The sequence below is a fragment of the Opisthocomus hoazin genome, chromosome Z, assembly GCF_030867145.1.
Source record: "Opisthocomus hoazin isolate bOpiHoa1 chromosome Z, bOpiHoa1.hap1, whole genome shotgun sequence".
NCBI classification, from domain to species: domain Eukaryota; kingdom Metazoa; phylum Chordata; class Aves; order Opisthocomiformes; family Opisthocomidae; genus Opisthocomus; species Opisthocomus hoazin.
In genome coordinates this window covers 11,170,416-11,184,085 of record NC_134454.1, presented here as the reverse complement: position 1 = coordinate 11,184,085, position 13,670 = coordinate 11,170,416, and the positions used below count along the sequence as shown (strand labels likewise).

The 13,670-nt window shown below is 38.9% G+C and overlaps 1 protein-coding gene across 4 annotated transcripts; it reads left to right on the top strand.

The window, feature by feature from the left end:
* The first annotated feature begins 750 nt into the window (after window positions 1–750).
* On the top strand, window positions 751–13,189 carry NUDT12 (nudix hydrolase 12). 4 transcript variants are annotated; one of them, XM_075411010.1, is made up of 7 exons: window positions 751–808; window positions 1,456–1,669; window positions 4,256–4,851; window positions 5,740–5,907; window positions 7,721–7,834; window positions 9,317–9,516; window positions 10,779–13,187. In XM_075411010.1, the coding sequence occupies exons 2-7, from the start codon at window positions 1,464–1,466 to the stop codon at window positions 10,887–10,889; spliced, it is 1,395 nt and encodes a 464-aa protein (XP_075267125.1). In that variant the 5' UTR covers window positions 751–808; window positions 1,456–1,463; the 3' UTR covers window positions 10,890–13,187. The 4 variants fall into 4 exon arrangements, with proteins under 4 accessions (XP_075267125.1, XP_075267126.1, XP_075267127.1 ...); XM_075411011.1 differs by lacking the exon at window positions 751–808 and adding an exon at window positions 838–1,132; XM_075411012.1 differs by lacking the exon at window positions 751–808 and having other exon boundaries at window positions 838–1,669; window positions 4,256–4,710; window positions 10,779–13,189.
* Window positions 13,190–13,670: the final 481 nt, after the last annotated feature.

Sequence of the window (13,670 nt, the reverse complement as noted above, 5' to 3'; positions counted from 1 at the left end):
CTGGTTAAGTACTCACCAGAGGCAAACACATTGGAAAAACAGGCCCAAGTTCACTCATCTAGGACTGGTATAGCCTTGATTTCCCCAAGGTTTTCTCAGACTAGCAGCACATGCTTTTATCGAAACTATCTTCTGGCTCGGTGTCATCATTCCAGCTTCCCTGCCAACTATTCCCCCCTGCCACGGCATCTCATCGGCTCCACTGTTCTCACAAGTGCTTTCACGTTCCGCTGCTACCCGGCTTTGCCTTCCCCTAGCACAGCGAAGAGAAGCTGAAAAACAGCGTGATCGCCTTCTGTAACCACGCGGTTCCCTGCCTGAAAGACAAAATGGCTCTTTGCTCTTTAACCCGCCCAGGAGCCCGGCCCGCACGGCAGCAGCACCCGGGCAGAGGCTGCTGGTTCCCGCCAGCGGCCCCGCCCGTCCCCGCTTGGCCCCTCGCTCCCGGTAAGACGGCGGCAGCGCAGGCTGACGGCCGACGGCCACCGCAAGGCCCGAGCGCCCCTCGCAGCCCAGCTTCCCGCGGCGGAAGAGCACCCGGAGACGCGCTCCCACCAAGGCCGCGCCGCTCGGCCCGCTCGCCGTAACCGGGCCCCGCCCTGCCAGGCCCGGCGCCACCGCCCCGCCCCTGAGAGGCGGGGGTTTGCGCCTGCGCGGGCCGCGCGTTGGGGGCGGGGTCCCGCGGGGGGGCGGGGTCCCGCGGGGGGCGGGGTCCCGCGGGGGGGCGGGGTCCCGCGGGGGGGCGGGGTCCCGCGGGGGGGCGGGGCCCTGCGAGCGGGCGGGCGGGCGCGCGCGGAGCCGTGAGAAGGTCATCGTGGCTCGGGCGCGGTGGGGGAAATGGCGGGCGTTCGCGTGTGTCGCTGAGGAGCGGCTGCGGGGCGGGCGGTGCCTCGCCGGGGGAATACGGGCTTTCGGCGTTTCTCGGGGGTGCCGGGCGCCAGCAGCGGTGCCGGCGGCCCTGCCCAGGGGCGGAGGGGCGGGCGGCGGCCGGCGGAGTTCCTGAAGTAGCCTGCCGCTGCGCGGGGGGGTCGCTGAACCCGCGAAGGCGCTTGCCCTGTCACGAGTATCTTTCGTTGTTTCCAGAGTGTCTCAGGCCCATTTCTGAGTGGAGTCTTGGACTGTGCTGGCTTGTGTGCGTGTTTGGTCGGGAAAGCAGGGCATGTTTTTTGTGTTCAGATAAGCTTCGTTTTCCTGGCAAAATCTTTCTCTCCTTAAGCCTCTTTAAAACTAGTCTTGACTATTAGGATAAAATTTCACTGTGTTTGGAGATGTGTGGGACTAAGACTTGCTTGGGAATAGCGATGTTATACCAATGATAAGAATTTGACTGTTGTGTCCATACTTTTGGTGATAATGTTGTTTATTTGTGTAGCATTAAACTTCATTCTTTTACTTAAATCCTCTTAGTAATGGTGGATACGTTCTCAGCGGTTTTGTTTTCTTTTGTTAACTTAGTTGACACAATGACGGACTTTGAAAAGAACCTCCATCAGGACGTGATTTCTCAGCTGCATAATTTTGCTGCTGCTGGAGATGCAGCCAGACTGAAAGCACTGCTCAGTCACTCTCCATCACTTATCAATGCAGCTGCAGATAACGGCTGGACAGCCCTGATGTATGGTGCCAGAAATGGACACCTTGAGGTTGTGCAGATTCTACTTGAAGAAGGGTAAGCTGTTGGTAGATCCCATTGAAGAGCACTAACCGGAATCCCTTTCTGCCCATTTCAGCTTGATCTCAGAAAAGTTAATTTATCTGACAGATAGCAGAACAATTTTCAGGGTTAAAACTCAGGAAAATAGACCCTGTGTCTGTTTATAACTGGATTCTGCTATTGCATCATGCTTTCCATATTTGCTAAGAAGCTCTTTACAAGTTAGGAGCATCTCTAAAATTATTCTTTTGATCTTCAAGGATATATTGTCACTCCTCCCAGAGACCAGCACAATAGGATGACGTTTGTATCCTATGCCAGCCACTCTATAGTGTAGAAGTTTGGTGTATTTGATTGTTCCACTTAGACCTTTTCTTTAAACTTCGTTTGTAATCCACTTGCATCTACGTTACAATGCAGAATGCTTGCCAACATACTCGTTGTTAAGTAGGATGTGAGACACACCTTTACCAAAGTTACTCACTGATGAATTTCATTTGTCTCTTATTTTTTGGACAACTCACTTTCTCCTTAAGTTGTCACGTTATATCCTCACACCAAGCATGTTCATTGCTTGTCGAAAACTTACTATCGTATTTGTTGTCTATCTTCAAGTCAACTGTTGTACCTATAGTTTTGCAAGACACTCAGAAAAGCAAAGAATGGTTCAGAGTTCTTGAGACCTCAGACAAGATCATTCTGAAGCATGAATAAAGACAGGATCCACGTATTTCAAATGGAAAACATTTCAAAATCAAGGGTGAGAGTCAGGTGTTGCGGTCCAATTGAGCTCTACATTAATCAATCCCAGTTCCTTTCTAATCACAGGACCAAGCAAGTTTAGTTCATTCTGTGATTGTGAGTAATCTCAAGCACAGCATTGCACAGCCTCCAGTGATCATCCCACCCCTTTGTTTTTTTCAGCCCTGCCCAGATGCTGTGCCCTCTGCTGGGGCTCAGCATGGAGCATCAGATCAGATGCTGTTTTCTACTGTAAACAGTACATTCCAGCAAGTAGAGGAGTATCTCAGTGCCAGATTTTGTGGATTGAAATCATCTGTGTATTGAAGAGTCTTTTGAGATTTGGGGGAATTTATCAGTTTGGTAAATAGGATAACATTTTTTTGAGTTATGCTTACTGTTAAAAAGAAGTGAATATCCACTTGTAAATGTCCTTTTAAGGGATGTTCGCTTAGGCAGTTGAATATAGTTCCTGAGGTGATACTGTGGCCTCATTGGTCTTGTATTAGTTGTGCTTAATCTTAAGGATCATTTGGCCAAATAAAGTTGATGAGTGTGTAAACATGAGTGTCTATGAAGGTGATACTACATAACATTCCAGAGGCTAATCCGGGACGGCTAGTCAGTTTGGGGTTTTTTTATTCATCCATGTTTGACAATAGCTACAGGAAATGTTTTTAGACAGGAAAAATGCATCTTAGAGACCTAAAGAGTTAAAGCCACTGTTGTGGACACTGAGTAGCAGCCTGATGACAGTCCGTATGTGCATCAGCAGATAGAAGGTGGAAGACAAAACCAGAACAATATTCAGTGTCTGAGAGTTAGGAAATTAAGTAGGAAATTAGGCACAATTTTGCCTAAAGGAGACTTAATCTTTAAAGATAAATGAGCAACAGTAGTTTCTTTTGCAGCAAAAACTTGTAAATTAGGTTTTCAGTGCTTTCTTAAAATATACTCAAACTCTGTTGAGGTTAATGTTAAATCTCAAGTCAAAATAGTCTTGCCTGTGGTGCAGTTACCTGTGTATCAGCAACACGAATGTACTGGGGCCTTCTGGTTTTAAAAACTGAGGAGTCTTGCCCCACATCTATTGTATAATTTGTAGTTTACAGTGAAATTTCTGTTCTACTGATCCACATGAGTTAAAATTGAAAGAAAATAAAATTATATTACCTCTCAATCAACTCTATCTATTTCAGGGTTTTTTTTATATTTAAATATATGTCCTGAGGCAACGTTTCCACATCTGTGTCGTTTTGCAGACATTTTGGTAACAAAGAGATCCCTACAGGGACCAGCACCACAGTCGTAAGGGTGCTAATTTTCTCACTAAGCAGAGGCTGTGTTCTTCATTCTTGTTTAATGGTAAATATTTTGTTGGAAAAGTTTTGATGCTACTTGCAGTATCTTCCAGAAGGTAATGCTAGTTAAACTGTTGGGGTTTTTTATTACTGGTTATTAAGAGGCCTGTGGCCTGGCTTTCAAAGTTATGTCTGTAAATGATCCTGAGCAGGTTTTTTGTGGTTTTGGTTTGTTTGGGTTTTTTTTTATGTGATGCATTGTGTGGGGTTTTAATTAATTCATTGCTGTTGTAGTACCATATGAACCTTGGTAAGTGATGTCTGGAGTGGGTCAACAAAAGTGTGGGATCTGGCTTTAGCAAAAGAAAATGAAGGATGATTACTTTTAGTTGCCATAATGCTGAGTATTTAGCCTAGAGAGTTCCCCAGTATAGACAGAAAGTCTAAAAGCTCTTGCACCTTAATAGTATCAGATGTATATGCTGTAAGTAAGAATAATACAGCATCATTTCCTAAACATATTTGCCATGGTAACCACTGTTCTTTTCTGTTTCTCTAGGTGTGACAGGTCCATTGTTAATAAATCAAGGCAGACAGCTCTGGACATTGCTAAATTTTGGGGGTACAAGCACATAGCTAATTTGTTGGCTAATGTGAAGGGTGGACAGAGGCCTAATTTTCTGTCAAATGAAGTGAAAGAATATGAGAATTATTTTGGCTTGACACTTCTGGACAGGAGGAGTGATAAAAGAACAGATTCTGAGTGGCTAAGCAAAAAACAAAGCCATCCAACTACAGTATACATCCTCTTCTCAAATCTAAGTCCTTTGGTTGCTTTGGGTGGCGGAATAGAGAACTCCCAGCAGCCACAAGTAAAGCTCTGCAGGCTGTACCACAAGGATGTGGAGCAGTGCATGAACCAAACTGAAGAAAGCACCTTGATTTTTCTTGGAGTTGAAGTTCAGTTCCACATGAACCTGCTGGCTGCTAGCCATGGAAGAGTTCTGCAAGAAGGTGAAGAAGATGGGTTAGTTGCTTGGTTTGCTCTTAGTGTAGATTCTGCTTCTGCTGAGAAATTTAAACAGAAGCATGAGGACTGTTATTTTCTTCACCCACCAATGCCAGCACTGCTGCAGCTACCTGAAAAAGAAGCTGGTAAGATGAATAAAATGCAGCAGTTGCCAAATGTGCAATAAGAAAGACATGCTTGGGGTTCACTGAGTTATAACACAAGGACAAACCACTGCAAGGGAATTGGGTGTTTTCATCAGCTTTTAATTTTAGAAGCCTGTTAGTGGTTTTGTGATATATTTTGTATTTAAGAACATGTGTGGTTGCAAAGTGCTAACATCTGCAATGGCAAGTATTAGACTTTAAAAATCTTTTGATCATCATGGTTTTATAAACGGTACTATTTAAATATTAATGCATGCACATTTGTGTTCTAAAACAAACCAAAAAAAATCTGTCATTACTGAGTTTTCATTACAAGAAATGGAACAAAGTCGTCAATAAGAGTATGTTGGAATATATGAGTGAGTGTTGGAAAGTCAGGATCTCAAGGTGAATGAATGTTATAGACATGTTAACAACTGCTATTGTAACAGTGTTGCTTTTGCAGAAGGATAGAGGGCAAGCTTGACTTGGCTTGAAGTTTAAGTGGGACAATGTGTTACTATATCAATACCTGTAGTAGCCCTAAAACTGTTGTCTGGAAAAGTTGTGATATATGATTTTGGCACTTTGCCCAGACAAAGTAACTTTTCTGACAAACAAGTTACATTGATCCCGAAGAATTTGTTTCTGAACATTATAAATTTGTCTGTAGTTACGTAGTACTGTGTTCTATTGCAGGTGCTGTGCTATGAAGAAAAAGGTCTAAATAACTCATAGTGCTCAGCTTCTCTTGTAGTAGATTACAGTTCAAGCCATAGTCTGACTTTGATTTTTATGTTAAAATTTACTGCTTGCTTTTTCTATACTATTAAAAGCTTACTCGAGTTAATGTTTGATTTTGTGTATTTTAAATGTATTCTTTTAAAGGAGTAGTAGCCCAGGCTAGATCTGTTCTAGCATGGCACAACCGCTACCGATTCTGCCCAACATGTGGGAGTGCAACTAAGATTGAAGAAGGGGGTTACAAGAAAACTTGCTTAAAAGAAGATTGTCCCAGTCTCCAAGGTGTTCACAACACATCATATCCAAGAGTTGGTGAGAATATTGTAGGACAAACTTGGTCAAAAGCTGCTTGTTTGTATTATTATATGCATGTAAATTAATTTCTTTTTAGTTGTTTAAGCTGCTTGCTTCTGTCCCAGGTCTCACATGCTTGTGTCTCCCCAGAGTATGTGTGTCTCAGCTCTATTTAGGATTAAGTAGTTGAGGCTTCTCTTTCTTGCAGTAGTCTGTGACAAAGAATTGCTGTGACAATGCCAATCTTTACTGTAGTGGAGTGATATCATTTAGAAGTTCCAATGACATAAATGAGGTATTAACAATATGGAGTGTCACATTTTACTCCACCCCTCATATGTTGTTTTCTCACCCTCTTCAAGCCCTCTGAGCTTCACATACATCTGAAATACCAAATTTCTGATACAGTGCTCATTCTGCTGTAGTGGCATTTTGACTGTATTAGCCATCTTCACTGGCTTTCACTATTCATTGTCTGTTGCAAGCTGCCAGGCCTATTTCTATTCAGAATATAAACTTGTATAGACAGTCTTCTATAGCTCCTTATGTTCATGTGTTGCAAAGGAAGTATACTATGTTATTGATGGAGAAACCAGAAAGGAAAAAACAACCTTTTTTCTCTGGATCATTTGGTGACTCTAATCAGCTTTCCTTCCCCTACCCTGTCCTCTTTTCTGCATTTGTGGTTCTGGACATTGTATGTGTGTTGTATTTCTGATTTTTATTTTCTCTTACGCTCTGGATATCTTTGTAGTAATCAAAGCAGTTCTGCCATATTCTTCTGCCTTATGGAATATAGTGAAGCTTGCTAAAATACTGGTGGCTGTTTCTTCACTGTCTCTAGCACAACAACATTAGAGAAGGAGTGGGATTATACAGGAAAGTCTGATAAACCAGCATTAACTACTGATGCCTTTCTCTGAAGAAAGTTTACAGACAGCAACGCTGTGTATTCTACAGTGTGCCATGTGGCAGATACCTTTGAGCAAGACAACAATCTTTGAAGTTATTTTTTATAGTGGTTGCTGAATCAAGCCTGTTCATACAGAGAAAATACTGATGTTTTGGACAGAAAAAAATATGAAGAGCAATAGCAAGAGAAAAAATATGTAAAGGCAGAGGTAGATAAAAAAAATTCAAAACACTGAGATACTTAAGAGATAAATAACAATAAAAAAGGGAGAAAGATCACAGATCAACAGTGTGCAGAAAGGCATGATGGAAAGTATGATACTAATAGGAGAAAATACTAAGCAAGAAAGAAGAAGATACATAAAATGACCAGAAGTGAGAAAGTAGGTAAAAGTGCAATATCAGATGAGAGATTGATAGCAAACAGTCAACAAAGTCAGAAGTGGAAAGTTTACTCAGTATTTAGTTTGGAACTAGAGTATCTGGCTCTTCTCTGGTGTTTCAGTCAAAAGTACATTCTTCAGACCTGAGTGTTTGGAGGAGGTGATAATAAATTGGTTTTGCTGCCGAAATTATTGCTATCTGCTGGCTGCATAGCTAGGTTAGTATTGCTGACACTTTTAACAGATTGTGTGCTTTTGTTGGAGGTAATTTATGTCCTGCATTTCAAGCCTTGGCTAGTAAACTGCTTCTACTAAGCATGTGTGTTGCAAAACAAAATAAACAGATATCTTGCAGGGAAAATAAAACAAAGTGAAATAAAATAACAGCTTACTCTGGGTATCTGCACAATTCTGATTTCAGTCACTTAAAGGTATCTTATTTGTATTTACGTGCATTGGTAGCAAATAGGCTGAAATTCGTTGTTGCTTTTAAGTCCCTCAAATGATAAAATGTATTACTTTCTTGTCCCTTACAGATCCTGTTGTAATAATGCAAGTCATCCATCCAGATGGTAACCACTGCCTTTTAGGTAGGCAGAAGAGGTTTCCCCCAGGCATGTTTACCTGTCTTGCTGGATTTGTAGAACCTGGTGAGTAATTTCTTTTTCACTTAGCAAATGTTTTTTCTCACGTATCAGTACTGTATATTGAAAATAATACGGAAATATGTTTGGTGTTGTGTCAAATGTTTTTGCTTCCCGTTAGAAAAGTTGTTATAATAAATATGCCTGTTCTGTACTTTCCAGCAATTGATTTATAAAAAAGCAACTTGAGTAAATGTGATTTTACAATAGTTTTGTCATTGTGCACTCTTAAATCACACATTTAAGTGAAAAAACATTTTAAAACACATGTAAGAACCTTTCTTTGGTGATATTTAGCAAGTGATTTTAGCATAGGAAAAAGAAGAGTTAAAGCATAACTTAAAAGTTAACATAAAGTTAAGCATATACTTGCATGTTTAAGGCCTGATTGAGTATATGGAAGATAAGCAGAAATTATATAGTTTCGAGAGAAAAGAAAAGGAGGTGTTTTGCTAGCTGGGTTCAGCAGTAATTGTTGCAATTAGTTACAGTTATTAGCTGCAGAACAATTTGAAAAGCATTCTTATATTGGAAATACATCTTAATCACCAATGAAATTGTAGTGCATAACTATATTCAGTATCTGTGTGCAGGTAAAATATGGTGACAGCATGAATAAGCTTATTCAGGTATTTGAAAAAAGTCAAGATATTTATTTCTTCACTCCTTTCTTTTGCTGGCCTTATTACTTTCTGATACTGAATTCAAGTATATAAACTGAAATTTAAGAGTAGTGATCTTATCAACAGCTGAATGTGGCTGAACTAAAGCTTCTGTCTCATGGACTGTCTGCTTTAATGAACCTGTAATCAGTGGTTACAACACAGTACATGTAGGCGTATGTAAACCTGTGACCATCAACACTCCATATACACATCTAGCAGTTTTCCATTAGTATGGAAGTAAAGCTTTCCATTGTAGTTCAAATTTGAAGAGTTGTCTGTATGTGTTAAGACGATGAAGAATGAGTCAGGTGACGTGAACAATACAAGGCAGAAATATGTGCAAGTCTTCTTAAGTGTCTGTCTTCTCACTGTTGTCATTTTAAATATTGATTTTCGGGTTGTTACACCTGCTGTTACAATCATACTGAAAATCTAAAAATTAACACAACGCTATTCATAAATGAACAGATCAGCATTTCAAAAGTAATTAAAGGAACAATGTATTTCACACCAAATTTTTGACATTTTAGGTGAGGTAATTATAGTTTGCATGCATGATAAATTATCAATTCAGGAAATATTATGATGTAGAAATTATTATAGTTTATTTTCAAAGCTCCATTTTGCTTTGGTGGCTAGCTTTACCTTATTAGATGTCTGTCTGTATCTTGTAGTTCAGATCTGTGCCCTGGCCTGTGAACTAGATTTCTTTCGATAATTGTCTGGGGCAGTTTCAAATCTTTTGAGTCCATTCAAGGCACAGGATGTAATCGTTGCTTGGAGTATTTTCATCAGCTGCTTGTTCTTTGCCCTTTTTGGTTAGGCGAAACAATAGAAGATGCTGTTCGAAGAGAAGTAGAAGAGGAGGCTGGAGTCAAAGTTGGCCATGTTCAGTATGTCTCTTGTCAGCCATGGCCAATGCCCTCCTCCCTAATGATTGGCTGCTTAGCTGTTGCAGTGTCTACAGAAATTAAAGTTGACAAGAGTGAAATAGAGGACGCCCGCTGGTTCACTAGAGAACAGGTAAAGTTCAATTTAATTTCCTGCTTATATTGATTAGTCTGTGACAGTATCAGTTCTGGCATACAATAGATACTTGCTTTTTTCAGGAAGTTGAACGAGCATGTATACTCTCCATTTTATCATAGTACAATTGCATCATATTGTAATTGTAGATTACACACAACCAGAGAAAGGCAGATATTCACGGTAATTTCTGAGTCACTTGCAAGCCCGTTTAATGACATTTTTGCCAGTTAGCTCTTCACCTTTTCTTTTGGGAGATACCCAAGTTATTGTTATTTTAACCCACTTTCTTACCAAGCCTGTGCTTTTCATTATGGTAGAGGTAGTATTTAATAGCATTCATCATCTGAGTTTCTGCAAACAAGCATGCTACCAGATTTGCTGGGAGAGAAAGGTTTAGGTAAAAACTCTGGTAATTCATTAGCTTAAACATCTTTTTCCATGCACTGTTTTAATATTCTGGTGTTGAATGCAGATTACTATGCATTAATAAGAGATTCTACACTTAGCTTTCCCAAATATTTAAGAAACAGTCAAATAAAAGACAGGAAAAAAATACTTTCACAGAAAGAGACATTTAAGTTCGTGAGTAGAAAAAGGAAAGATTGCTTACACAATGCAGTCATCACAGGTTTTTCCACAGGCTACTTATGAGCTAAACTTTCATTAATACTATACTGTCTAGCTGTTGCAAGTCAGTTCAGTAAGTGAATTTGAAGGCAAAGTTATCACCTGCAATCTCAATGTATTCCTGACAACACTGAGAGCATTATTTTAAATGAGTGTAAGTTCCTAATACAGCTAGTCACGCGCAGATTGGTCTAGAGTTGCAAAGAAATGCAGTTCAGAAATGTACTAAACTAAAAGTGTACTCCCATGTTGCTTGCAGCTGCTTCAGAAAACCAGCAAAACACTTTTCCTTCTGCACTCCTTGTGGAAAAAGAAAAAAAAAAATTGAAACAGTGTAGAGCACCATCTGGTGGTCCTTACTTTAAAGAGGCTTCACAAAAACCTTAAATATTGTATTAACAATCTCAACAGTTGTATGAGAAATTATCCTTTGGGGCACATTTGAGCTCAAAAATGTCAGAATTCACATAGAATCCTCTGTGTTTTTTTCTCTGCATCGCTCTTGGAGAATCTGATAGTGGCTCTTCAATAGCTATAGTAATGATAGACTGATATATCATCATAGTAAGTTAGATTCCATACGGTTTGTAATGTTATCATTTAAAGAAAAAAATCTGTCTTTATTGCAGGTCGTGGAAGTTCTCATCAAGGGAAATCAGCGTTCTTTCTTTGTACCACCAAGTCAAGCTATTGCACACCAGTTGATAAAACACTGGATTGGAATGAATGCTAATCTTTAATTCAAATAATTGATTTCTTTAAGTTAAATTACTTCCTCTAGTGAATGATAAATTAGGAATAAATCAGAAAGAATTGTTTGTCTCGTGAATGTGCAGCCACATTAATTTTTGAGCCTTTCCTCAGGCCACACTCCGCAAACCTTTATAGGGTTTTCTCATCTGCGTTAGAACTGAATAACAGCCCCGTGATTATCCCAAGCAAGCAAGCAATAAATAGGTAAAATTGGTACCTTGTTGTGCACGGGCTGCTTTTACATTTTGCAATCAAATTATTATGCCTTTTGCTATTACGCTTTTAATGATTGATTTGGTCTTTCCTGTCCCCCGCTGGAAGGAGTCACGGCATTACAAAGAGGCCTGACCTTGCCTGCTGTTTGAACTCTGTATTTACATCCTCCTATTTTGTCTAAATTTTTTTCTTTCTCATGTTTTCCTGTCTCCATTCTTTAAATTCTGCCCGGCAGAAAAATCAACATTCAGTGCTGAAAGTCATACCAACAATTGTTATTTTTAAGCTAATAGCATACTTAAATCGTGAATATGTAGTACTTTGTCTCTTTCACATTAACAGCCTGCTAAGCAGAGTATTTACTCCTCCAGTCTGATCTGGCCTGCACTTACCCAATTGTACATCAGCCTAAATTTAAAGGTATAATACAATACTCTGTTTATAAAAAAGATACTGGAGAACCAATCCCAAAAAACCTAAATATTAGATATTTTTAGAACATAACAGTGTACTTATTGACCCTAGGCTGTGAGTTATTTCATTTTCTGATGATTAAAAATGGAACTGTAGAGTAATGGAAGAGAGAAGCAGCTTAATTAAACAAGACATAATATCTCAAAATATATATGAAGTTCTTTTATGGAAATGGAGAGACTAAGATTGTTACTGCTATTAAGAATTTTACAATTGAAAGAAATATATTAATCTCAGCGGTAAGACTGGGAAAGCAATATGTGTATTAAAATATTTGCTTATGTATATTTAATGCTACAGTTCAGATTTGTGCCTTAATTTATTGTGTTATTGAAAAGAATGTTAATACTCTTTCAGAATGGAAGTTTATAGAAGTCTTTATTATTGTCATTATGTAATAGTTCAGAAGTCTGTGATTATGCAGTCATTGCAGTGATATAAAAAGAAATGCAAATGACCAGAAAGAAATACAATGATAGGTGTAAATATTAACTTACTATCATATGATGATTTGTTTATTCAGAGTAATTTGATTACTTTTTTAATCAATGAATGATGTAGGATTTGTTTCAAAATTCTCTGCAAACTGGAATCAGTAAAAACATTTTAAAAATCCAAATTTTTTTTTTGTTTCCATCCAGTGTCATACCATGCTCAGCAGCTTTTTTTTTGTTTTTAAGGCAGTGCATATCAAACTTAAAAGCAAGAAGCATTTCTGACAGACTTGGAACAGCTGACAAATCATTACATTGCCTCATTCTCTCCCTTCTTTCAGCTATATTTACAAATCAGGTTGTCTGTTGAGCCATCTGGAAATGAGAAGGAAGCAATACACTGCTTCCCTTAAAAATAGCTGATGGACTGGTAGAGAAGGAGAAGTACAAACAGTTGTCATGGGCTACAGCTACCAACAGGAACACACATTGTCAGTGGATTTTATCTGTTAAAAAAATTGTGGGACAGAAGGAAGCCTAGTTGCAGGTTGTTCATACAAGTAGAGGAGAACATTGGACAGTATGCGAACAGTGGTGGAAACTGAGGAATGGAAGGAGTTTTTAACTAGTTGTATTATGATTACACGTTAAAAAAGATGAGCAAGGAAGGAGTGAGGAGCAGATGGAAGAGGGAGGATAAAGCAGAGAGCAAACACAGATAGCATAAAGATAAATAATTTATGACATTGAAGTAACTAAAAATACATGTATAAGACCCATCCTAATATTAGTTTTTGATGTATGGAATTATGGTGGGTTGTTATAGAGATGGGTTTGTAACTGTGAAACTCAGAAGAAAGTATCCATAACCAATACTGATACTAAGAATCAGACTGCTTTTTTAAATTGAAAATCTGTATAAATATATATATCTGCAATTACAATGCTAATAAATAATTTGAAAAATTTCATTTTACTGTGTGGAAAAAGCAGGAAAAAAGTAGTTTGAAAAAGAAGATAACACTTGAATAATCTCTGAGTCTGAGAGTAATAATTAATGATCTTTCAGTTTCAAGAACTTCTGGTGTTGCAACAGTTTTTAATATATGTACATTTTCAAAAGCTAAACCAGCAGTCCTTTTTAAGCTTTCATTTCTGTTTTCCCTCCCCAACAGATAAACCATTCACAGAGAAGATGACAAACACGTGTTGTTTAAGAAAACTAATTTGATAATTTTTAATCTCTTATTTAAAGTGAAATTTTTCCTGGCTTTTTATTGCTCCATTTGACCTGTTTGTAGGTCATAGGATCGAGATTTAGCTTGAAAATACCGATGCATAAAATTTTTCTGAAGAATAGTTACTGTTTGCAGATTTCATATGAAATACCTAACTGAAGAGCCAAATGCTGTACTTACTTGGCAACCAGAGCAATTTAGAAAAGTGCCGAATTAAATTTAGCAGCAATTAAACAGAGAGTGTAGGGATTCTGACTGCTATGGTCAGGGCAACACTTCTGTAAAATTTGAGTTGTATGCCTTATAGAAAAGACTGCAGCTTTGCAAGCAGGCTATTTCTTGCCCTTAAGTTAATGCAGTGCATTAAGAAAATGGTATTCTTTAAACCACGAAAAAAAAGAGGGGG

What these genes read in the sequence shown, in the direction of transcription:
- NUDT12 (XM_009936409.2), top strand. Translation starts at nt 1,410, where the DNA reads ATGGTGGATACGTTCTCAGCGGTTTTGTTTTCTTTTGTTAACTTAGTT. An exon ending in CACATCATATCCAAGAGTTG is followed by an intron (nt 5,908 to 7,720) that starts GTGAGAATATTG and finishes TGTCCCTTACAG; the next exon opens with ATCCTGTTGTAATAATGCAA. An exon ending in GCTGGTTCACTAGAGAACAG is followed by an intron (nt 9,517 to 10,778) that starts GTAAAGTTCAAT and finishes TCTTTATTGCAG; the next exon opens with GTCGTGGAAGTTCTCATCAA.